The sequence below is a fragment of the Heptranchias perlo genome, chromosome 2 (genome assembly GCF_035084215.1).
Source record: "Heptranchias perlo isolate sHepPer1 chromosome 2, sHepPer1.hap1, whole genome shotgun sequence".
Lineage (NCBI taxonomy): Eukaryota > Metazoa > Chordata > Chondrichthyes > Hexanchiformes > Hexanchidae > Heptranchias > Heptranchias perlo.
The window spans coordinates 95,303,381-95,330,528 of NC_090326.1; the positions used below are offsets into that span (position 1 = coordinate 95,303,381).

Below are 27,148 nucleotides of genomic sequence, written 5' to 3' on the forward strand. Positions count from 1 at the left end.
GGTGGGAGGAGGCTCATGTGGAGCATAGACACCTGCATGGACCTGTTGGGCCAAATGGCCTGATTCTGTGCTGTACATTCTATGTAATTCTTTGTAATGGTCTATTACGTTTGTGAGTTATTTGGATAATATGGAAATGTTCTGTTAAAATTGCTTTTTTTGCATCATTTAAAATTAAAATTCCAGGATCTTTAATCTCAATTATTATCACTAAGCCTTTGGTAACAAAAAGTAAAGTCAGGCAGGATGCAGCAATCCAAAAACAATCTGATGAAACTAAACTGTATATTGTCTGGAGGATAAGATCAGACAACAGGGTTGGTGGCCTGGAATCATGTTGATTTATGCTTGTTTGCTGTTTCATTTTTTTTACAAATACTGCTGTCAGTAAGTTTGAGCTGTAAAATCCTGTTGCTTTCGGGTAATTCAGTTTGGAAATGTATTAAAACCTAATTAGCTCATGAATTCAAAACTTTCCTTTACTTGGTGGCAGTTAAAGGGGCATGATTGCGGCATTGTACAATAACTGAGTAAGATACTGATGTAATAATTTAATTCAGTTCTATTACATAGAAGCTAGGAAAATAGGAGCAGGAGTAGGCCATTCGGCCCTTCGAGCCTGTTCCTCCATTCAATATGATCATGACTGATCCTCTATCTCAATACCATATTCCCGCTTTCTCCCCATACCCCTTGCTGCCTTTTGTGTCTAGAAATCTATCTAGCTCCTTCTTAAATATATTCAGTAATCTGATTAAAGTGCAATGTAATTTTACTATAATAATGATCAGATACGTGGGGGGTGATTTTAAATTCCAAGAACGGGTGGTTTGGGGGCGGGTGGGAGTTGAAAATAGTTGTTTCTTTGGATCACAACCGCAAAATTTTCGGACCTTGTATTCCCAATGCAAAGCCTGTACTTTTCCGCGCTGACATTAAACCCGGAAATAAAGCCAGATTGCGGTCGGGATCCAAAAAACAACTATTTTCAACTCCCACCTGCCCCCAACCCACCCATTCTTGGGGTTTAAAATCACCCCCATGATAACAGTTTGACTCACAGGCACACACACATTCTGAAATAAAACAAAACATTAGAAGGACAACCAAGATTGATAAACTCAAGCAAAACCATGAAGATTTGTTTGCAGCCTGTAATGAATAGAAAGACAATCAATATATGTGAGAATTTGAAATAACAACTAACATCTTTCCAAAGGTTCTCACTTCATCAATAAAGTTGTATTGATTGCCTAAGCATCTGGCTTTTGAACCTAATAGTGTTATGCCAGAAAAAAAATCCCACTGGATATGACCTTCAATAACACTACTTAGTGGGTAATGTGAATTTAAATATAATAGGAAAGCAGTGAATTTTATCCATATAGTTAAGTAACATTCTTACGTCTGCAAACATTTCCTGTTGACTTTTCCCCTAGTAAATTCAGATATTAACATTTATAATGAAAACCTCATGTAAACTTGTCACGCTGTAATTACACTCTCCTGCCAGTGCTGTAGTGTCTCAGCTTTACATTTCCCAGCTCCTTAGCTGTCCTACAGAGAAACCTGTCTGCTTCAAACAACTCTACTTCTCAGCTTCCCAGGTTTTGGTATTTAACAATAAATAATATCAAATCAGTTTTATATGAAAATAAGGACAGAATGTATGACTTTAAAATGGGGAGTTAATGGTGACTGCATGGCTTGGTCCAGTTATCCCCCCACTGTCCAACCCCACTTCACCCGAAGACTACACTTGGTCATGATTCCTCAAGAGCAATGTCACAGACGGTCAACTTGTGTCTTTTTATATATGTGGAGGTACATTATTATCATTTGTGATGTTAATAGTATTGCTGGAAAGGATCACCTTAGAGATGGGCAGTAAGGGGTGTGAAATGGACATTGGGTGGGCGAGAAGTTCAAGGCAAGACAGGGAACAGGGTGGTGCAAGGCATTTTTAGAGACCTGGAAAGGGAGGGATTCTCAGAGACATGAGCTGAAGTATCTCAGAGGTTTGGAGAAGTAAAGAGGCCATCAGAGGTATAAAGAGGGTATTATGACCAAGAATCTTGCAGACACGAAGAATCAGGAAGGGGGTCACAGAAAATAAGAGAGTGAGGAATCTCAGGTGTAAGAAAAGAGCAGGAGAGATCATAAAGATGTGATCTCAGACAAGGCAGACAGACCTCAGACAAGAGGAAGACACTATAGTCTGAATCAATAAAGATCAGCTGTTCTTTTCTAATTTAAACAAGTACTCAGTTCCTTCTAACATCACATTTAATGAAGATTTTATCATCCTTAATGAAAGTAACATCTCTTGTGGTATTTAATACTTTTACGATTGAGAACAAACCATACTTTGAATTCATTATGAATAGGATCATAAGTGGAGGTGGATCCACAGTCAGAATGCACACACATGAGCACTTTTCATTTACACCTCGAACTCTGGTTCCTGCTATGTGACATGAGTAATGTCATCATCTGTTCCACATTGCTTGAGCTCTAATTGGTCCTGGTTTTCTTAAAGAAAAACAGGCTACATTACTGCAGTCTTTAAAAAATTATTTTGTTCCACCATTAATACCTCACTCATGTTGCATATAAGCTTTTTTTTGATGAGTTCATAATACAAGTTCACAAGCAATAATTCACATCATTTCTAGCAGATGTGAATGTTTTGGTGGACTGTCACAACTGTTGTTTGCATACCTGCATCAGACTGGAGGGTCCATTGCTGTCAGCTGGCTTAACTGTGATCTGAAGTGGGCCTTTGTTACTAATTGTTTCACTACGTAGTGAAGATACATCAATATATCCATTCGATATAAACAAAATAATTAATAACACTGAAGTAATATTTTGCTAGGATTTGGAACTTTTTGAGCTCTGAATTTTCTTTGCACACTTAAAATAATTAGATGTCCACAAATTATCTTCCCTTAGAAATAATCCTTGAGTTATATAAAAAAAGCAATTTTTTCTACCGTTTTTCAGAGAACTGCTGCCATAAATAGCCCGCAAAGGTTCATTGTTAAAGTCTTACTCCTTGCACTAAATGGAAAGTGTTATTGGCCCAAGTTTTGCTGTGAAAATAACGATGAGGTTAACAGCCCTCACCATTACTAAATGCGAAAATCTGGAAGTTGCTGTCCAAGATGTGATGCTGCTCTGTAAGCTGCACGAAAACGCCATCTCACCGTCTGGCTCCCCATTCAAATGTATTGAACGGTGTGAAGTTCCTTTACTGATGTCGTAGATACGGACTAAACTTGCCAAAAAAAGTTAGGGCTTGTCCATTTCAGTACTCTTTTAACAGTGTGGTAAGTCTTAATTACTGCCAAACAACCTCTCTGCCACTGAAAATTAACTTTTACAAGTGTGGAGTCTCAGTCCTTCAGATTTTAATTATTGTTGGAGACTTTTTTTAAATTTAAATAATTTTTTTTTTACTTTGTCTTTAATTCACTTTTATCCCTCTCTCTTAATCCAATCTATCTTTCCCTCTCTATATTTCGCCTTCTGTACCTGATTTGACATTGAATTCACTATTCTAACTTATACTTCCTGGTTCAGACTCTGTGTGCTTCATTAACGATTCTTCAATCTGATTGGTTAAGGAGATACATAGTTCCTTGCCCTGTTCACACAGGTCCCAGATGCCCAGTAGAGGGCACCACCTCATTTGGATGTCCTGCTGACAGCAACTTGCCATGCAAAACCCTACAGAAAGTCTATGGGCAAGTGCAAGTCTAATGAACAGCGGGCGTCATTCATTCGCCGCTCAGAGCAAAATCTGGCCCATTGTGTTTGAATGAACTGATGTTAAAGACAAGGCTCTGACTGTCTCCACAGGTGGGGTGTAAAGTGCTGCACTTCTTCCTCCAGTACATGCTGGGCTGCAATTACTTTTGGATGCTTTGTGAAGGAATCTACCTGCATACACTTATCGTGGTAGCAGTATTTGCTGAGGAACAACATCTGCACTGGTATTATCTTCTGGGCTGGGGTATGTATTACGTCAGACAAATAAGAATTTGGTTCTCTTAAAGGGAAACATTCTTCAAGGAAAAAGTTTAGGAAACTTCTTTTTTCTTATTTTGGAAGGCAAATAGGCAGCGGAAGCATTCCATATTTTCATCAAGATGGCATCATTAGCAAATGATGCATGGAGAGATTTTGATGTGCCTTATGTCGTGTTTGTTTGTAAACATGAAAAGAGTGTCTCTTTAATTCAGCTATTTTCTGTGTGACTAGGATTCATTGCAAAGATAATGATATCTCCCTTTGCTGTTAAAACAAAGAGATAGAAATTAGTCGGGGGCAATTTTTGGGTTGAGACTCAGCGACGTGCGAACAGCGAGCACCCAAACAGAAAGGCCCGAGGCTGTCCCGAGATTAGATTTCAGGCCTTATCTACATATTCAGGATGAACTTCGATAACATGGGTCAAAATTTCCCAGAAGTTTAATTGTTTATATATTGTTCTTCATAATAAATCATACTTGCATTTAGCATGTTCAAATGTCTCAAAGTGCTTCACACACTGAAGTACCTTTTCTCTGAAGTGCAGTGACCTGTTCTTAATGTGTTGGTATTTCTGCACTGCTGTGATGTATGATTAGAAAAGATCCATTCAAATCACATCATTTACTTAGAATTTGATGTTCTGCTAAAATTATAACATGGCCGTATAGCCTGAATTTTGCAAGTTCTCTCAAATGGCGAGGAAAGCCGACAATTTTCCAACGTGCGTTGGTGGAGGAGTGCGGGGTGGAGAGCTTTATCAGTACCAGTGCATACTTGAAAATTTATTCTTTATAAACCTAAACCTCCTGAAGTGCAATGAGTGCAGACTCTAATATCCAAAACTGTTCTCTTTCAGGATTTCCTTTAATACCAGCCGCCATTCATGCAGTCGCCAGAACAAAATACTTTAATGACAAGTAAGTTTTTTTTGAAAACTCTTTTCTTCCAGTTTTCTCTCTCATCTCTTGGAGGTGCTGATTAATGTTCATGTTCAGCTTCACAAACTCCCATAACCCCAACGGTGGACAACCTATTACAAATTGTCACTTTTTGCAAATTTGCAATCAGAGATGCCAGGGATCATTTGATAGCACAGTGTTTCTGCTCATTCCCCGGCCTTGAAATTCACACAGAGCCCGCCGCATTCCTTGTTACATCCTTACCCACTCCCTTAATCCTGCATTAAATAACATTCAAATTATTTTGCCAATTTCTATATCAATGACATACTGATAATGCATACCCAGAAGCGACTCTCACCTCTCCTCAACTCCGTGTCTTTGTATGGATCAAGGCTGTGACGAGGTCTGGCGGAACCCAAGCTGAGCATCATTGAGCAGGTTATTGGTGAATAGGTGTCATTTGATGGCACTGTTAAGGTGGGAGAAGGCACGTGTGGAGCATAAACACTGGCATAGACCTGTTGGGCCGAGTGGCCTGTTGCTGTTCTGTAAAGAAGTGATTTGACTGTAGTGGATTGAATTGAGCGAATGATAGACCAACATATGCCAGTTAGTTACAGAAAATAAATTGTTCAGTGCAAATTTAACCTCTTTTGCACTTGGGTGTAAATAATTGCCTGGGTGGAGCCCATAGGGGAAAATCGGTTAGGATCTCAAGCCCATAATGGAACCTATCCAATTTTATGGCCATTAATTTAAACAGACAGAAAATCAGGGTGAGTAGCTCTTCCTGCCCAGTCTTTCTTTATGGGCTGCACTCAGGCACTTTCATAAGAGTCAAATTTTCCCATTCGTGTCTCAGTTGCATTCACCAGTTGTGGAGCTCCTAGTTGTGGTGGATATTATACAATTCACCATGTGTCCAGCTCTGAGTCTACTCCTCTTTTATTCATTTCGTGGACGAAGTGCTTTGACTGAAACGATTCATAAAATCAATCAAATGTGAATAAGAACTTAAGAAATAAGAAATAGGAGTAGGAGTAGGCCATACAGCCCTTCAAGCCTGCTCCGTCATTCAATCAGATCATGGCTGATCTTCGACCTAAACTCCACTTACCTGCCTGATCCTCATATCCCTTGATTCCCTTAGAGTCCAAAAATCTATCAATCTCAGCCTTGAATATACTCAACAACTAAGCATACACAGCCCTCTGGGGTAGAGAATTCCAAAGATTCACAGCCCTCTGAGTGAAGAAATTCCTCCTCGTCTCAGTCCTAAATAGTCGACCCCTTATACTGAGACTATGCCCCCTCGTTTTAGATTCTCCAGCCAGAGGAAACAAACTCTCAGCATCTACCCTGTCAAGCCCTCTCAGAATCTTATATGTTTCAATGAGATCACCTCTCATTCTTCTAAACTCCATGAATGAATAAAGAGAAATTATTTTGTGCTAAAAAGAAAGTATTATTTGCTAGTGTTTTTCTTTGAGTAAGTGCCAACATTTGAAACCCATTCACAGTGCTACTGTAGCTTTTAATGGCTGAAGCAGCAAAGCGATACAAATAGTCCTAAAGATGGTTGGAGTTCAGCAGGGTTCAACAATCAACCACACTATACATTTTCTAAACTGCTCCTGCTGTCATGTGCTATGTTATGCATAGGAAACGTGTCCACCACAGTACTGACATGGAACAGGAAGATTAGTTACATACCTACATACTGAAAGGACCCATTGTTAAATGTGCTGCAAATACACTGACCTTCACTATACTGCTCTCTAATATATTACAAAGTGTAATATATACATTTTATAGGTCACTTACCATTAGCAAAATCATATAAAGCATCCTTTCCCTAGCATACCCTCACCACAGAATGCCTATGGTATGGGGCCTGCAGACAGCACTACTGCATTTTGATAATAATCACTAATAAATCCAATAAGGAATTCAGGAGAAAGTTCTTTACCTAAAGAATGGCATGAATGTAAAACTCGCTACCATATAGAGTGGTTGAGACAACCAGCATAGATGCGTTTAAGGGGAAGCTAGATAAACACGAGGGAGAAAGGAATAGAAGGTTATGCTCATAGGGTTAGATGAAATAGAGTGGGAGGAGTATCGTATGGAGCATAAACACTGACATGGACTAGTTGGGCCGAATGGCCTGTTTCTGTGCTGTAATCCTATGTTATGCTCCACATAGAGAAATCATTATTTTCTTGTACCTGACTATAAATATATTCGGTTCCCAGTAAGAGTTTGCAGCCATTCCAAATCACTTCCCCTGGAGTTACAGCGGGAGTCTATTGGAAGATTGAGCAATTCTGGCCTCTGCGTTCTGTTTATATTACAAGTGCTACATGAAATATCCCTATTTAGTTACTTTATTTTAATGCTGACTGTTAACTGTGTGATTAACATCAATTGGGGTTAATTGTATTCAGGTGGTGGGTATCGATTGGGAACTCTTTTGGATCCTTTTTATAGGAGAGCTTAGCTAGGGTATGGGGTGTGCAAGGGTAAGCGTACTCCAAGGCGGCCTTCGAGACACACGACAATGCAAAATTGATAGCCAAGTTCCGCACCCATGAGGACGGCCTCAACCGGGATCTTGGGTTCATGTCACGCTACACGTTACCCCACCAGCGAACAAATGTTATCTGTTTTTAATATAACGGGTCAGTTGCTGTCTTTTCTATGTTTCTACCTCTCTATCTCTGTTTTTTTTTTGTTTGTTGTTTTTTTTTGGTGATTTGTATATTCTGAGACCTTGCAGGTAACACCTGTCTGTCTGCACACTGATTGCCTTGGCAACGGGCAGTTGAAAAAACTGTCTGTAATCACCAAGCATTGTTCTGTGAATTATAAATGCGATTTCATTTCGAGGATTTCATTTCGTTCACCTGAGGAAGGAGGAAGCCTCCGAAAGCTTGTGAATTTAAAATAAAATTGCTGGACTATAACTTGGTGTTGTAAAATTGTTTACAAGAGACTAAAGGCTTGGAAGCAACTAAAGACCAGGCTCTGGTATTCTTTCCTTCACCACATAGCTATCCAGTTTTAACAGTGACATAAACAAATGCATATCTGTGATTGGGGAGAGGGTGTTTTCTTAATATCACTATGTTTTGAAAATGATTTTTGCTTCAGAGGTGTCTGATGACCATATTACAAATCTCTTGAGGAAAGATTAAAGCAAAAAGGTTGCCAGTACAGTCCATAAAATATCATAGCCCCGAAATTCCCGAGTTTTGGTGGTGTAATTTATGCCCAGTGGAAGCAGACGGGCAGAAATTTGGAGCTGTTTCTGTCCCTTTCTGACTTCACAGAGAAATTGTGCTGAAGGGGGCGAGAGGCGCCTCTTCTCCCTCCCCCCATCATGACATCACTTTTGGTGGTGGGACTAGTGGGATGCCGGGCTCCTCCAGCAATTCCACCTGTTTCACCTATTGTAGCAGTAAGTAAGGCTACCTGATACAGGTGTACTTGCTGTACGAGAGTCTCATGTTGGTCCAACAGTGCCCTATTCAAATGGTAATCAATCTAAAAAAGGTTGTTTGTTGTTTGGCAATCGGCAGACCAGCGAGGGAGCCGCATGCAAGAATATTTGGATGTTTTAGTCTTAGGCCAGCCATGTTGAAGCAACAAGGTGATGCTTCAAAACTCTTTCATACTGCAGGGCTGGTGGCTCAGCTGGACCATTAGTAGAGCGGATGCCTCCCCCTAATATTCAAATGAACCTATCCCTGAGATTTGGGTCAGGGTCAAGGTGAGATGAAATGGACAGGCAGAAGTCCTGCCCCATTGCACCTCTGGTGGCAGAGCAGGCCTTCCCTAATTTTGACCATTATATTTAGTCATTTGTCACGGATGTAGTTTACATTTGTAACACCATGGTGTTGGGACTGTAAATATTAATATTAATATGTAGGACATTAAGTGTTTTTTATAAAATGAACTCACAACAATACAGTTAAGTGCTCATCACAGTGATGTGCTGTTACTAATTATAGAAATTTCTCTGGCCCAAATGTACTGGTGCATTTAATTAACCACAGTGGTCTCCTTTGACCCGATGAGTGCAGAACCTAAGTGGGGAGCACATCCTGTTCCCATATGACATCAATAATAAAATATACTGATTAAAATATACATCTGTTTAGAATCGCAATGAGGCACAGAGTTAGAAGTTGAAATGAGCACTGTGACAAATTATTAAAGTAATGGCCCAGAAATTGCTCAGAGTGGTGAACCAACAGTGTTCGCCACTTCATAAATTTTTACTAACCCAATAACTTACCGTGACCTTTACTGGGTGCACTTCCTCTAAAGGAAGCGGAGAAGAGCCCAGCGTTAGCTCCAGTGAAGCTAGGACCCATGGGAGAAACGAGAGGATTGATCTCTCCCCTCAACCAAACAGCATTTTTGACAAGCCGCGAAGGGTCAGAACCTTGAAGTACAAGCTGCAACCTAAAAACCAGGGAGTGAAAGTTACAATAAAATCATCTGTAAGAACAGTTATGGACAGCGAAAAAAAGAGAGAGTAAGAAATAATCCAATTAAATAAAAGTGACAGAAGGGAAAAGTTTTTTAAAAAATGTTTTTTTAATGACCAAAAACTGTTAAAATAAGGGGTAATGAGACTTCACATTTTTTAAAAGTTGATTTTTAGTTGTTTGGCAGTCATTAAGACTTACCACACTGTTAAAACTTAGTTTAGACCTGGTATTTTTAAGCGTACTTGTTTTGTGGCGATATTAGTTACTTTCCAGCTGGGCAGATGAGCAAGTTGGCACAGGTCGATTGTTTCCACTGATTCCAACCGGTGATAGCCCTTTAATTCGAAGCTGTCATATGGCTGGCGAACCAGGAGGAGCAATGCTTCCGTGTTTCACTGCGCTTGTGCGAATGCTGGAACTTGCTTCCCGATTTTGCCACTCACAAAGGAGAGTGCTGTTGAACTCACTGTTTTTTAAAGCAATTTCTGGATTGTTATATTTTGGGGACTGAGGAACTGCTAGGAAAGAAGTCCCCGTAATTGAAAAATTATGTAAATGATCACTATAGTGTGAATAAACATTAATTTAATCCATGGTTTGTTTATCCACACTTGTGATATAGAGGGTTGTACTGTAGGAACATTTTAATTACCGTGTAGCACTCACCAGGGAATTTACCTGATTTCTTATCTAGTACCATAGGGAGCAGTAAAGACACCTGTAGATTTTAAGATGGGTTACCTATAGCCATGATTTTATTCAGGGTAGTTCATATACAAGGTATCGTACAAGGCTGAATTACCATATCGCCACAGTTATAAATATACTAATGTAGAAATTTTGTGGTGTTGTGCTTGTGAAGGTACAGTGAGGTGGGACTTCGGCCCACTGCTTTGACCTGTTACCAATCCTGTCCCAAATCCCGGGGACGGGATCATTTAAATAATCAGGGTGGCTAACTCACAGTGGTGGTGGAATTCAGAGTGAAGGGAGAGGGGAAGTCTGGGACCCAGATCGGGCTAAAGATGGTAAAATGTCTTTCCATTTGCCTCAGGGAACATAGGGTCTACTCGTAAATGGAAATTGATCCTCCTGGGATTCATTTACCATGAGCCTTTGGAACTTCAGCGGGTGCAGGTCTTTCTGGGCTGAATATGAATTCTGGGTTTGGGCAGAATTCCCTCGAGGCTTGGGAATGCCCCCAGAAACCCCCACGATGCCGGTGCAACGTAACAAGGGCAGGGAGAAGAAGTGACAGCCCTAATGGAATGCAATTTCATTTAGATTTATCAATAAGGCAGAAAAAGGTTGATCCAGGTTCCGTCCCTAATTACGCTCCCCCTCCCACCATGACCAAATTGTGCTCCTGGAATTCCACCAATTTCTGGGCTGTTGTCCGTGTAATTAACATAGATGTTTGTTTTAGAAACATTCATTTGTTCACATACTTAGCTTATTAAATAACTTCAAGTAACTTTTTACAAAACCATAAAACTATTGAACTAATTGCCTTTCCTCCCAGCCAACCATTACTAGTTTCTTCGCAATACTTACATCCCTAACTGCATGCATATAGAGAAAACAAACTTACACACTCTAGAATGTGACAGGAACATTCCCCAAGGAATGACAATCCTCAAGCCTGCTGTAATAAGCTTTATTAATTAGTTATGTTGCACACTTTTGTACACAGTTGAAGGCGCATTATCATATGAGAAACAAGGGCTGTTACAACTGCGGCACTGACGAGCAGCATAGCACTGAATTGTACAGTGTTGATACTATTTAGCTGTACATCAGCAAATTGTCATATTTTCATTTCTTATCCAGGGGCTGAGATTCCACCCACACTGGGCACAGAGAGATTGAATTAGGTTGTCTTGTTCCAGGCTTTCCGATGGGCATGTGCTGGAGATGCATGAAACTTGTGCTGCTCCACAGCCTGAGCCTCATTGGGTCGGATTTTGCTATGAGCGGTGAACAATAAGAACATAAGAAATAGGAACAGGAGTAGGCCTTACGGCCCCTCGAGCCTGCTCTGCCATTCAATCAGATCATGGCTGATCTTCGACCTCAATTCCACTTTCCCGCCCGATCCCATATCCTCTGATTCTCCAGAGACCAAAAATCTATCCATCTCAGCCTTGAATATATTCAATGATCCAGAATCCACAGCCCTGTGGAGTAGAGAATTCCAAAGATTCACAACCCTCTGTGTGAAGAAATTCCTCCTCATCTGAGTCTTGAATGGCCAGCCCCTTATCGTGCAACTATGCCCCTAGATCTAGACTCTCTAGCCAGGGGAAACAATCTCTTAGCATCTATCCTGTCCAGCCTCCTCATAATCTTATATGTTTCAAGGAGATCACTTGTCATTCTTCTAAACTCCAGAGAGTACAGGTCCTTTCTACTCAACCTCTCTTCATAGGACAACCCTCTTATCCCAGGAATTAATCTAGTGAACCTTCGTTGTACCACCTCCAAGGCAAGTAAATCCTTCCTTAGATAAGGAGACCAAACTGTACGCAGTACTCCAGGTGAGGTCTTACTAAAGCCCTGTACAACTGTAGTAAGACTTCCTTACTCTTGTACTCCAACCCACTTGCAATAAAGGCCATTTGCTTTCCGAATTGCTTGCTGTACCTGTGTACTAACTTTTTGTGTTTCTTATACGAAGACACCCAAGTCTCTCTCAACACCAACATTTAATAATTTCTTACCATTTAAAAAATATTCTGTTTTTCTATTCTTCCTACCAAAGTGAATAACCTCACATTTCCCCACATTATACTCCATCTGCCACCTTCTTGCCCACTCACTTAATCTATCTATATCCTTTTGCAGACTCTTTGGCCTTGATTTTGAAATGAAATTGTGGGTGCAATGGGGGCGGGGGGGCTGCGAAAATTGGGAAAATCCCGAGCGGGTTCGGAAGCTGGCTGCAACCCGCCGACTTCCGTGTTCCCCATAGACGCGCCTGTGTGCCTGCGTGCTTCACGAATGCGGAAGTCCCACCAGCAATTAAAACCAGCGGGATGATAGTTAAAAATAAAGTTTGAGGTACTTAAGGTACTTTATTAAGGTACTTTACATAGTAGATAGTTGAACCAATTTTAAACTTACCCGGGCGGCTTTCCCATGACTTCCAATTCACGCCTGGTTAAGGGCCGGATCAGGCAAAAGTTAAAAAACAAAATAAACCTACCTTTCCACCAATGTCACCTGCACCCTCCTGCTCCAATGTCCGATGTCTCCCTCTCCGATGTCCCTCTCAGCCCCCAATGTCTCCCTCTCCGATGTCCCTCTCAGCCCACGATGTCTCCCTCTCCGATCTCCCCCTCTACCCCCAATCTTCCCATCTCTCTACCCCTGTCAATCAGGCTGGCTGCCGGGTGCAAAACCCAGAAACAACTTTAACCACCATCAATTATATCGTGATCGCGTCAGAAAAGGTAAGTTTTTTTTATTTGGGTTGGCCACACGCACCTTCACCCCCCCTACCCCCGCTGCCAGCCCACCGCCATTTCAAAATTGAGCCCTTTGTGCCCTCCTCACAGCTTGCTTTCTGACCTAGCTTTGTATCATCAGCAAACTTCGATACATTACACTCGGTCCCTTCATCTAAGTCATTAATATAGATTATAAATAGCTGAGACCCAAGCACTGATCCTTGCAGCACCCCACTAGTTACAGCCTGCCAACCTGAGAGTGACTTGTTTATCCCTACTCTCTGCTTTCTGTCCTTTAATCAATCCTCTATCCATGCTAATATATTGCCTCCAACCCCATGAGCCCTTACCTTGTGTAACACCTTTTATGTGGCACCTTATCGAATGCCTTTTGAAAATCCAAATATACTACATCCATTAGTTCCCCTTTATCTACCCTGTTAGTTACATCCTCAAAAAACTCTAATAAATTTGTCCAAACACGATTTCCCTTTCATAAAACCATGTCGACTCTGCCTAATCATATTATGATTTTCTAAGTGCCCTGTTATCACTTCCTTAATAATGGATTCCAGCATTTTCCCGACGACCGATGTCGGGCTAACTGGCTTGTCGTTCCCTGTTTTCTCTCTCCCTCCCTTCTTGAATAGCGGGGTAACATTTTCTACCTTCCAGTCCACTGGGACCGTTCCAGAATCTAGAGAATTTTGGACGATCAAAACCAATGCATCCACAATCTCTGCAGCCACCTCTTTTAGAACCCTTGGATGTAGGCCATCAGGTCCAGGGGATTTGTTGGCTTTTAGTCTCATTAATTTGTCCATTACTTTTTCTCTAGTGATATTAATTGTTTTAAGTTCCTCACTCTCATTTACCCCTAGGTTCCCCATTATTTTTGGTGTGCTTTTTGTGTCTTCTACTGTGAAGACAGAAATAAAATATTTGTTTAACGCATCTGCTGTTTCCTGATTCCCCATTATAATTTCTCCAGTCTCAGCCTCTAAGGGACCAATGATTACTTTTGCAACTCTCTTTTTACATACTTGTAGAAGCTCTTACAATCCGTTTTTATATTTCTTGCTAGTTTACTTTCATATTCTATTATCTCTATTTTTATCAATTTTTTGGTCATCCTTTGTTGGTTTCTAAAACTCTCCCAATCCCCAGGCTTAATACTCTTCTTGGCAACATTATAGGCCTTTTCTTTCAATCTAATACTCTCCTTAACTTCTTTAGTTAGCCACGGGTGGATCACTTTTCCCCTAGAGTTTTTATTTCTCAATGGAATGTATATTTGTTGAGAATATTGAAATATTTCTTTAAATGTTTGCCATTGCTTTTCAACTGTCAAACCCTTTAATTTACTTTCCCAATCTACCTTTGACAACTCGCCCTTCATATCTATGTAATTGGCTTTATTTAAGTTTAAGACTCTAGTTTCTGACTTAAGTACATTACTTTCAAACTCAATGTGAAGTCCTATCATATTATGATCACTTTTCCCCAGAGGTTCTTTTACTGTGAAATGACTAATTAACCCTATCTCATTATACAATACAAGATCTAAAATAGCCTGTTCCCTGGTTGGTTCCGTGATGTATTGCTCTAGGAAACCATCTCGAATACATTCCATGAACTCGTCTTCCAAACTACCTTTGCCAATTTGATTTGCCCAGTCTATATGCAGATTAAAGTCCCTCATGATGACTGCATTTCCTTTGTTACAAGCTCCCATTAGTTCATGATTAATACTCTGTCCAACAGTATTGCTACTATTAGGTGACCTATAAACTACTCCCACCAGTATTTTCTGCCCTGGCGCCAGCAGTTCGTTAGACCTGCACTTGTCTATAGACTTTCTATGAGCTTTTGCAAGCAAGTAACTGTCAACGGAATGGCCAAATGATACGGCACCCTCTACAGGGCACCTGGAACCTGTCTGAACAGGGCAAGCAACTGTGTATCTCCTTAACAAATCAGATTGAATAATCATCAATAACAGCGCTGAGTCTGAACCAGGAAGTGTAAGTTAGAATAGTGAATTCAATGTCAAATCAGGTACAGAAAGAGAAATAAAGAGAGGGAAAGATAGATTGGATTGAGAGACAGAGCTAAAGGAAACAGAAAGAAAAAATAGGAAAAAACATTTACTTTTTCTTTAAATGTTCAACAATAATTAAAAGCTGAAGGAATGATACACCACACTTGTAAAAGTTAATTTTCAGTGCCAGAGAGGTTATTTGTCCAGAATAGACAAGCCCAACTTTTTGTGACAAGTTTAGTCCGTATCTATGAGGTAAGTACAATAATTTCACGCCATTCAATACATTTGAATGGAGAGTCAGACAGCGAGATACCATTTTTGCGCAGCTTTTGGAGGAGCAGCGCATCTCAAGCAGCAACTTCATGATTTCTGCGTTTAACTGCGCCGGTGTGGTTGTCAGCAGTTACTGTTCGATTTGCACATAAATAACAGTGAGTGCTTTTAGCCTCATCGTTATTATTACAGCAAAATCCAGCCCAATATTGCAGGCTTTTGGGAACATGTCCTTGCTGCCCCACAAATGCAGTGCCATGTGATTTCACTGCAGTGCACAGTTAAAAATTGAGTAAAGATCAGTCCTGCCCACGCACAGCCACTGGAAGTAATCTTAAAGGTGCACACTCTTCTGGTGAGAGTTCGCAGTGATCATTTAGTCACCATACTGGCATTCATGGTATCATAATAGGTATAGTACAGGAGGAGGCCATTCGGCTTGTGCTGGCTCTTTGAAAGAGTTATCCAAACAGTCCCATTCTCCTGCTCTTTCCCCATAGCCCTGTAAATTTTTTCCCTCCATGTATTTATCCAATTCCCTTTTGAAAATTACTATTTAATCTGCTTCCACCACCCTTTCAGGCAGTGCATTCCAGATCATTACAACTCGCCGTGTAAAAAAAATGTTTCCTCGTGTCGCCCCTGGCTCTTTTGCCGATCACCTTAAATCTTACCGACCCTTCTGCCATTGGAAACAGTTTCTCCTTATCTACTCTATCAAAACCGTTCATGATTTTGAACACCTCTATCAAATTTCCCCTTAACCTTCTCTGTTCTAAGGAGAACAACCCCAGCTTCTCCAGTCACTCCACATAACTGAAGTCCCTCATTCCTGGCACCATTCTAGTAAATCTCTTCTGCACCCTCTCTAAGACTTTGACATCCTTCCTAAAGTGTGGTGCCCAGAATTGAACACAATACTCCAGCTGAGGCCTAACCAGTGTTTTATAAAGATTTAGCATAACTTCCTTGCTTTTGTACTCTATGCCTCTATTAATATAGCCCAGGATCCCGTATGCTTTTTTAACAGCCTTCTCAACTTGTCCTGCCACCTTCAAAGATTTGTGTATTCTCCCCCCCCGCCACCCACCCCCCTCAAGGTCGCTCTGTTCCTGCACTCCCTTTAAAATTCTACCATTTAGTTTATATTGCTTCTCCTCATTCTTCCTACCAAAATGTATCACTTCAAACATCTCTGCATTAAATTTCATCTGTCATGTGTCTGCCCCTTTCACCAGCCTGTCTATGTCCTCCTAAAGTCTGTTACAATCCTCCACATTGTTTTGTAGTTTGTTTTTTGGGATTGTACGTTTCATTTTTTTCTCTTTTGTTTGGTTTAGAATGGAGCCTTTTTTTCTCAGCTTTACTTCTCTGCCCCTATCATTCAAGCCACATTGCCATGACATGAAGGCATGGACCATGGTGTTGGTGGTCGAGGGGCAAAGGCAACAATGAACAATGAAATCAATGGAAAAGAAAGTCAGGAGGGGTGTGTAATGGGCGGCCGATTTGCTTTCGCCCATTTTACATCGCTGCCGAAGTTGAAAGTTACAACCAATGTGCACAAGTCCTGAAGCGGGACTTGATCCCACGACTTTCTGACTCAGAGGCAAAAGTACCACCACTGAGCCAAGGCTGACACACCTGGTTGCTATATGAAATCAAAAATGAGGATTAATGTATCGAAGGTGGAATCAGCCTAATTAAAAATGGATTTTGCTGATGAACTAATATGAATCAAGAGCATTGCGTAAGCGGAAGTAATGTAACATATATTCCTGTGTTATATCAGTACTGTCTTTTACACAGGATCACTTCAATCAAAATTTTGCAACAGTATGTTATTTCTAATTTCACTACATGTTTAGATATTAATGTAATTGCATAATTTTTTTTAATGTGTCTCTCATTTAAATTTTCATTTTTTGCAGTTGCTGGATAAGCGTTGAAACACACCTGCTTTACATAGTACACGCCCCGATTGTTGCAGCTCTGTTGGTAAGGATTTCAGCTTAACAGCTAATATCTAGTTGTGTGGCCACAGTACTGGTTCTGCAGTGTGCTACTATTATGAACAATTGACAGGAAGCACTTCATCTTCTAACACACTAATTTGTTATTAGCCATTGCTATATAATCACATTAATAAATCAACGTCATTACAAATAGCACCATAGTGGCTACAAATAGATCTTGAGCCAGAGTTAATAATTTGTTTTATTGTTCTTGGCCCTAAATATCCAGAGGGTGGTACAGCTCGGAGTATGTGCCAAGGCACTCCGCTGCTGACTCTACCAGGGCCAGGAAGAGACCTCTTCATTTAAGTGCCAATATCGGGTGCCCACGACACTAGGGGAGCATTTGAGTTGCCCGCCATTGGCATCAGACCGGAAAATCTGGCAAAGATAGCCATCCAGGAGGTCTCCTTCCACATGTAGGGAGACCCTACCCCTCGCCCCACCTCCTCCTTACCATCACGGTCATGTTTGGAGGGGGCAGAGGCTCCGCGCACAACAAGTTGTGCAGGGTACTTAGGCGCAAGTACTTGGGACCCAGCATATCAGGTCCTGGCCTAGTTTCTGGCCATTCCAGTTGACTCCCACAAAATTTTGGCTGGAGTACATGGGAATGGCCGTGGATTTTCAGGGCCAAATTAGCTGTTTCCTTAAACATCTGTGATATTTTTGCTGTCGGACCACAGTGATTTATTTCAAACTGAAAAGAAATGAGATCTACAAAAAAATGTCTTTAAAATTCATTATTGACTTTAATAGCAGTTTCAGTTCAGCTGATTCAAGGAACCATTGTGTGCAATGAAGGGTAGAAATTATTTTAAAGGAAGGTGTTCCTTTACTTTGATGTTTCCCGCTACAAGTATACTATTTCTTGAAAATTCCTTCAAAACTTTGTGGCTGCCTCCCAGGAACATTATAATTTTTTTTAGAAGTGCAGCATATTAACATAACAAGTTCACGTTACTGGCAGGAAGCCTTGCTCACCGGCAGCGCCTGTCAGAAATTCAGCCATTTGTTTCCTATGATTTTCCAACCTTTACTTGGAAAATCATGTGCATTGTGCACTTGAATTTCTCAATGCTTGCTGCCAGGAGGCAAAACTCCCTGCCAGAACTTGAGACTCATAACATTACTACTACTGCATTTGCCCCTTTGGAATCTGTGTTGGAATTCAACCTAAACTTATAAGAGCCTTGCATCTCTGTGCTGACTATGGGGATTCTGTGTGAAATGAATTTGGATGGTCTCAACCAATTTCTAGTGGATAATGTGAATATTTTAAAAACAGCATGAACATTTTGGAATACCTACCTTAACCTCTTATCCACAGCATTAAACGGAGGATTCTGAAATGAACAGCTGTGAAATAGTTCTATCCATCCAGAACATTTGACCGCATGCACAATTTCCAAACCTCATTAGACTGCTGGAGATAGTCTGCTAGATTCAATTGATGAGTAAGGACTGTCACTGTGTGATAAGTGCATGTTTCGACTATGGTGCTTAGCACCCTTCATCTCACTCAACACTGTGAAGGGAAACTAGGAAGGCTAAGAGGGATTATGACATTTATCAGTGGTCATCATAAAGGGAAAGAGCAAGGACTTTTATAGACACATATGAACTCAAAGAATCGTGAAGAAGGGGTCAGATTCCTTAGAGAAAGGGACAAATCTTGTACTTGAGAGTGAAGAAATGGCAGTTTCAATTCAGTTTTTACAGAGGAAGGTGAAAGTGGGTCTGTAGAATGCCATACCATCATAGATCTTTACAGTATGGAAGGAGGAAATTTGGTCCATCGTTTCAGTGCAGGCTTTTTGCTCAAACAAGCCAAATATCTCAACTATTCCCTGTGACAAAGCATTCCATGCTCCAACAACTCCCTCCATGTCTCCTCCTCTTTTTCCTCACCTTCTTACCATGGACATAAAGACCTATGGGCTTCCTAATTGTCCTACTGCATGCCTACTCCTCGTTGGATAGCAAAAGGTACAGCAAGTATCGGATAGTGATTCTGGAGACTGTGGTTCAACTATAGAGCAGCATCTTGCCTGAGCAGTCCCAACAGTAACTTGCATGGGCTTCATTGTATTTTCGTTCTACTGTTCTATGTTTTTTTTTATTGAATTCATTAGCAATGGCCAAAAATGGTTGGCTCTGATTTCCCAACAGCCATCTGTTCATTCTGTCTGAACTTTCAAATAATGCAGCCACTGTAGGCTACTGCATAATAAAAGTACCATGGCTGCTTCCTGGATAACAATCATTAGTGTGCAGGATCACATTTCTGTGGACAAAAAACATCTGCACATTTATGGAGTGGTATTCCTTCCTATTCATTTATGCATTCAAGTTGATGTTGGAACCCCAATGGCCACATGGGTTCAATCTATAATTTCTGATACTCTTTGGAAGCCTGCCAGTTGGTGTCTGGGAAAGTTAGAAAGGTATTTCCCCAGGCAAATATGGCATCAGTCACTTGCTTTATATATCTGGCAGATTTCCCCTAGAAGGATCCTGTGGCATTGATGCTCAATAGCAATGTGACCTTGACAACTATGGGGAAGACTCATCCTAGTCCTTCATATTGTCTCCAATCCTGGTGCAGCAGATTCCATCACTTGGCCACTACCTCTGCAGTGAAGTGTAAGCAGCAAAGCCAGGTACCCTCTGACATACCCATACAGGAGTAGTGTGGTCTGCAAGCATGGGATTTCATTATTGATAGGAGTCAGTATACTGCCAGAAATGTCACTGAATCTGAAAATGTTGTCCCCTTATAAATTTTTCCTCTTCATCCAATTCATACATCACTATGGAACCAGCCAAATAGATTCCCATTCTCCCAACTTTATTAGCTGCAACTTGTTATGCTGCAACCATTGCCCAGACTTCAGGAAAGTCACAAATTACGTCCTCTGTGACTGTGACAATGGTGCACAATCCTCCTCATCCTTCTCGACCTCTCTTTACCCTTTGATATGGTCAACTACACCATCCTACTCCAATGCCTGTTCTCTATTGTCCAGCTGAGTGGGACTGCCCTCTCCTGGTTCCACTCTTACCTATCCAGTCATAGCCAGAGTATCTTCAACAATGGCTTTAATTTCCACCCCTGCACCATTACCTCTGGAATCTCCCAAAGATCTATCCTTGGACCACTCCTCTTCCTCACCTTCTCCTTGGCGACATCATCCGCAGAGATGAGGGCAGGTTTCACATGTACACTGATGATGCCCAGCAGTACCTTTTCAACACCTCTTTCGACCCCTCTGCAACCTCTATTATAAGCTTGCTTAGCCGAACATCAAATCCTGGATGAGCCACAATTTTCTCCAGTTAAACATTGGGAAGACTGGAGCCATCATCTTCAGCCCCCATAACAAACTCTGTACCCTTGCCATTGATTCCATCACCTTTCCTGGCCTCTGTCTCAGGTTGAATCAGACTGATTACTACTTCGATGTTATATTTGACCCTGAGCTGAGCCTCTGGCCCCCTATATCCTCTCCATCACAAAGACCACCTACTTCCACCTTCTCAACATTGTCCCCCTCCAGTCCCCTCAGCCCATCTGCTGCCGAAACCCTCAACCATGCCTTTGTCATCTCCAACCTCGACTATTCCAATCTTCTCCTGGCTGGCCTCCCATTCTTCACCCTCTGTAAAGTTCAGCTCATCCAAAACTCTGCTGCTTGTATCCTATACTGCAGCATGCCCCACTCATTCATCACCCCTGTCCTCATAGATCTGCAGAGGCTCCCAGTCCCCCCGTGGGACATTTTTCTATGGCAAAGGTGCTATATAAATGCAAGCTGTTGTTTTTGTTGTTGTAAGTGCTCCGAAGCAAAATTAAGGCCTTTGCAAAATGGCAAAACTAGGCAAGAAAATAAAAGTGTACAAGATGTTCAATGTACTAAGAAAGGCTCCATTCAGTAAGGCTTGCTTTATGAGTTCTTCTGAAGCAAGTCAGCCCTGTTTAGCAGTGTGCGCCCAGTTTATATGGGTGAAACGCACACTGGGGACAGAGCTTCACCCAGAATTGTGAAATATGACATGGGACCTTATCTTAATTATCATTCATTGTTAATGAGGCTTGTGCGTGTTTTTCGTGCGGCCTAATTTCCTCCCCCGCCAAAATTGTGCATCGCAAAATGCTGTAAATTCAGCACGTGACCTCGTGAGCCCAATTTAATGACCCACAAGCGTGGAGAAAGATCCTTCACCAATATGTGGAGCCTCGTAAAATCAGGGGACGTTTGATAGTAAATAGCCCCAGCATCAGATTGAAATGGAGAAGATAATGTCATTCAAATTATACAAGAGATCTGATTGGAGATCAATAATGAAAGAATGCGTGTACTGTACCAGGGAGCAAGAGATAGAAAAGTTTCTCTACCCTCAACTCTTTAGCACAGTACAGGTGATTCATTATCACTAAAGCACTAGGGAGTTTACTCTGTGTGAAGAATGCAATATTGAAAATCTCTTAAATGCAATAGGACTGAGAGGTATCCACCAAGATCATTCAAAAGAGAGCCAAATATTTGCCATCAACACAAGAGATCATTCCAATATTAGGTTATTAAGTAATAAAGAATCACCTTATATAATATAACAGAGAATTGGAGATAGGCATGTCAATGGAAAATGACGCTTCAATTCAACACCTTCAAGCAGGCTGTCTATTTCTAATTTCCCAATACAAAACAGCCAGTCATTATTGTTTTTTGATAAGATCTCTGCACATTTTGAAGGAAGTATATTTTATGGTGCTGTGTTGAGAACGCAATATTGAAAAATTAGCATAAAAAAGGAGGAAAGAAACAAACCAGCCTTTAAAATAATGGTGACCAGAACTATCACTGACTAGAATCTGCATCCCAATGGTCTTTGTTGTATATTTTAAATGTAATTTTGAGAGGCTCCACAGCCAGTGCAGAACTTAGCCAACAAGTGCGAGTGAGAGATAGGGCTATACCACCACAGCCCTAATTTTCCAACTCCTGTTTATTCTAGTGAGATTCTGCACTGGTAGTGGTGTGTCACAGAAATACCACTTTTAAATTTAATTGAGGTTAAAGCAATGTGTTCTTAGTTTGATTAAAAAAATACATAATGGTTGTCAAGTATTCTAACTTTTAAACTAGAAATTTAAATGTAGGAGGAAATGGTGATGTCTCAGTAACACTCTATTACGTTCACATACCATATGGAATGAATTAATGGATAATTCTGGTTGGTGCACTTTTAACAGCTTCACTGACCCAGACTCCATGGGAACTTATCCCCTTTATACTTTTATTAGGCAAGGGGCAAAATTCCTTTTTTGATGAAAAGCAAGATAATGGCTATTTTTTCCACAATTAGTGACTCACTAGTGAAATCGAATTATTAGGAATTGCATGATTCAAAACCACATGTTCCTAAACAGCTGTTCTCCCTTAGTGCTTCCCATTTCTGGTACTGTTTGATTTCCAAATTACAACATACACACATTCTCTGGTATATAATCCACTTTGGGTGGAGCCAGAATTTTCCTAAATTCAGCTACAATGGGAAGAAATAAAAATATTCTACAAAACTAGACCTTGTAATGTATTAAGGAGAAAGGGTTCTGTTCATGATTCTGCAGCTTCGTTCTATTTCTGTATCAAGCTATGCAACAAATTAAAATGAGACCAGAATCTCATCATTGTGAAATTTAACTCAGCGAATCCTCATTTTGTATAAAATGTGGCATTTTGTACACTGTTAAACAATATTAGTAGTCTTTACAACTATTTCAAAAGAGGATCTGCTGCCAGATACAACTCATTACAAGTCCATCAATGTAATTCACCAGATTATTTTCCAAAACTGTTTTACACTCGTTTCTGAGCTTGAGCCTTTTTGTATTTGCTGGTGCCTTTACAACAGACTGTGCTGTTGCTTTAATAGAGTTGCCTTCCCTTTACTGCTGACAGTGCAGCTTTATCTAATAGCTCAGATATTTCAGACCATTTTCTTTCATTGCCAAAAATTAATCCTTGTTAGTCAGAAATGACACGATGATTTATTTTATAAATGTGTTCAGAGGGTCCATCTGGTGAATATATCGATGTTACCCAGATAGATGGATAAACAGCATGATGAAGCAAAGTATTTTAGCCTCGCACACCTTGATATTTATGCCCTGAAAATCTGCAGGCTTGAATCCTTTTTTTAAAAATTCGTTCATGGAATGTGGGCGTCGCAGGCAAGGCCAGCATTTATTGCCCATCCCTAATTGCCCTTGAGAAGGTGGTGGCGAGCTGTCTTCTTGAACTGCTGCAGTCCGTGTGGTGAGGGTTCTCCCACAGTGCTGTTAGGTAGGCAGTTCCAGGATTTTGACTCAGCGACGATGAAGGAACTGCGATATATTTCCAAGTCGGGATGGTGTGTGACTTGGAGGGGATCGTGCAGGTGGTGTTGTTCCCATGTGCCTGCTGCCCTTGTCCTTCTAGGTGGTAGAGGTCGCAGGTTTGGGAGGTGCTGTCGAAGAAGCCTTGGCGAGTTGCTGCAATGCGTCCTATAGATGGTACACACTGCAGCCACAGTACGCCGGTGGTGAAGGGTGTGAATGTTTAGGGTGGTGGATGGGGTGCCAATCAAGCAGGTTGCTTTGTTATGGATGGTGTTGAGCTTCTTGAGTGTTGTTGGAGCTGCACTCATCCAGGCAAGTGGAGAGTATTCCATCACACTCCTGACTTGTGCCTTGTAGATGGTGGAAAGGCTTTGGGGAGTCAGGAGGTGAGTCACTCGCCGCAGAATACCCAGCCTCTGATCTGCTCTTGTAGCCACAGTATTTATGTGGCTGGTCCAGTTAAGTTTCTGGTCAATGGTGACCCCCCAGGATGCTGATGGTGGAGGATTCGGCGATGGTAATGTCGTTGAATGTCAAGGGGAGGTGGTTAGACTCTCTCTTTTTGGAGACGGTCATTGCCTGGCACTTGTCTGGTGCGAATGTTACTTTCCACTTATGAGCCCAAGCCTAGATGTTGTCCAGGTCTTGCTGCATGCGGGCTCGGACTGCTTCATTATCTGAGGGGTTGCAAATGGAACTGAATATCATCAGTGCAATCATCAGTGAACATCCCCATTTCTGACCTTATGACGGAGGGAAGGTCATTGATGAAGCAGCTGAAGATGGTTGGGTCTAGGACACTGCCCTGGCTGTTATGGAGGAATCGTGCCCACTGGTGCACTCCAGCACTGACCCCACCGACCCTACCAAAGTTTATGGGGTCAGTAGAAGGGCACCTAATTTGCATGGAGCCACAGGCATCAATGCCACTACGAGCGCATCGCCAACGCCCACCTGCCCCATGCAGTCAGAAAATTCCCTGAATTACCATTCTCTCTCCTCCTCCCTTCACTCCCAGACACCAGCCATTTCCCATCAGGTCCCTTGTAAGAGGCTAATCCAAATTTTTAATTTAAAAAATGTTGCTCCCTTCTTCAGGGGTCTGGGCTTCTCTCTTCCCTGGTGAGGCCCACTTGTACCTGCCTGAAGACCAGTACAGCTCATCTCACTCAGTGTACCATCCTCCAGTCCTACGCTAGGTCCAACTGAGCTGAGGAAATAGGAATTCTCAGTGTAGGGAGTCCCTACCCAACGCCCCAGCTCCCACCCTGGGACTGGACCTGATACCATTGGCCTTGTAAGGGGTGGCTCAAGGCTCTGCCCTTTACAAGGTCGACCTGAAAATCCCAGCTGGAATTCAGCACACTGGATCCCTGCCATTTCCAGATGAGTCTTGCCGAACTCCAGCTAGAGTCAGGGTAGGAATCCAATGGTAGCCACGTGGAAATTCGGGACCTATTACTAATATAGTTGAACGATGATAAACATAGAAGACATTTTGTGCTTCAATCAAGGTTTCTTTCGGCTGCAGATAAAAATAGCCAATATCTTAGTCTTTGTATCAAAGCACATTTCATTAATACTTCAGCAATTAAATCTGAACAAAAATACAAAAAACTTTTTAAAATGTGTTGCTGTATCCTGAAGAAGCTCGCAGTGAGTGCATTTAGTTTGCCGACCATTGGAAACTAGATCATTTGGGAGCAGTTATGCTTGAATCAAAATTTTATGTTCAGTTATTAGGTTTGGATCAGGAAATCAAAATTGGGAGAGACATCCGAGAGCAGCCCGAGGGGTGATGTTGGGTGAGCGGGCACTTCCTGCACCAGGAGATCCCACTTCCCAGCTCAGTCAGGACCTAGTGAGAAAGTGGGAACTCCTGGTGGTCCTTGTCCTTCTTTTCATATTTTCATAATTATGTTTATATAAGTTTGCTTCACATATTTGCCAAGTAATAAAGTTCTTGGAACAAAATTATAATTTTACTCACACATCAGAGTTAAATGTATAGCTAATTATTAACTTTGAAACAAATTAATGCAAATTTGACGAGGGCGTAGATTTATTCAATCAGAAATCTTTCCAAAAATAGAAGATAAGTCCATTCTGCCTATAAAGCTCACTCCTTCCACAGATCATCCACAATATATCATGGATTATGGATATCATGGATTCCACCCTACTTAGTGAATCACCTAAGGGGAAGATCTGCAAAATTTCTCAACAATCTCCAAAGATCGTTGAACAAAATGCAATATTATCTACGGCAATTGTCACAGTAAAGATTTAATTCTGAACTACTCCCTTTCTTAGCATCTATGTTCTATCATAAAAAGCAAGTCATATTTTTAGTTTCTTATGCACAAAAACAAAGTAATAATAATTGTCATGGCCAATTTATGTCCTTCAGTATTATGGTTAGATAAGGGTGTATATGTGTTTTTGATGAACATGTCTACTGGTAGATCATGGGTAACCAGAGTCCCCTGGAGCTTGCTTGATTGCCTTAGGGAGTTGAAGAAAAAATTATTTTTTCATTCTTTTTTGCTTTTGCCCAGGAGCTGGCATTACCAACGTTTGGGTAGGGTGGTACATAAGGCTAACGGATAGGGTGAGCACGCATGGGCCTGGTGGTCTTTTCTTGCCCTTCTTTTCATGTTATCATATTTATGTTCGTATGGGTTTGCTTCACATATTTGCAAAGTCAGCATGTTTTCCCAATGTGTTCGATATCACTGAATCCAAGATTTCTGTAAAATCTCATCCTAATAAAAACAAATCTGTTTATTTCTTGCAAATGATAAAACTCCTTCAATCAAAACCTAAGCACGCAATCTAGAATTGTCTTCTGTCTGACCATTGTTTTACTGATAGAAAATTGCTTCCGGGTCATTTACAGGTGAACTTATTCTTCTTGCTCAACATAGTGCGTGTCCTGGTTACAAAGCTGAGAGATACTCACCGCACTGAATCCAATATGTACATGAAAGCTGTCAGAGCAACTTTAATACTTGTGCCACTGCTAGGAATTCAGTTTGTTATTATTCCTTGGAGACCAGAAAACCGACTTGCAGGAGAAATCTATGACTATATCATGCACATATTTGTGCATTACCAGGTATGCCACTGTGCAGTTTTCTAAATATATGTTTTCAGTTTGTTGTATGTAATTTAGTTGCCCATACTAATTTGTAATTTATGTTAACTTAGCCCCTCATTACAATGCTGCAATGTATTTGGGCCATGTTGCTACTCTTGCCCCTCCCCATGTTCACAATGCCACTCTCTCCCCTTCCTTGCCTTTTCTCCCCTGTCTTTCCCGATTTGCCCCTCACTGCTGCTCCAATCTCCGACCTTGTGATGCTGCTGGTTTGGGGGAAGCAAATGCTGCTGCGTGATGTGGGCGGAAATTCTTGATTTTGCAGGACTATCACGAGAATTCCTGCCTTTAGCATGCAGCACAGTTCCATTCCCAGAAGCAGCAGCAGAATCAAGTAGGAACCCGGAGCAGCAGGGAAAGGAGGAGCTGGAAGCAGTGCT

General features: G+C 41.3%; 1 protein-coding gene across 1 annotated transcript in view; it reads left to right on the top strand.

Moving 5' to 3' along the window:
- calcr (calcitonin receptor) overlaps nt 1-27,148 on the top strand; it is a 236,995-nt gene that overhangs the window by 192,942 nt on the left and 16,905 nt on the right. Inside the window, exons 9-12 of the mRNA XM_068004501.1 lie at nt 3,865-4,018; nt 4,895-4,955; nt 17,140-17,206; nt 26,508-26,726. Coding sequence (XP_067860602.1) covers nt 3,865-4,018; nt 4,895-4,955; nt 17,140-17,206; nt 26,508-26,726 — 501 coding nt within the window. The remainder of the gene's footprint in view (nt 1-3,864; nt 4,019-4,894; nt 4,956-17,139; nt 17,207-26,507; nt 26,727-27,148) is intronic.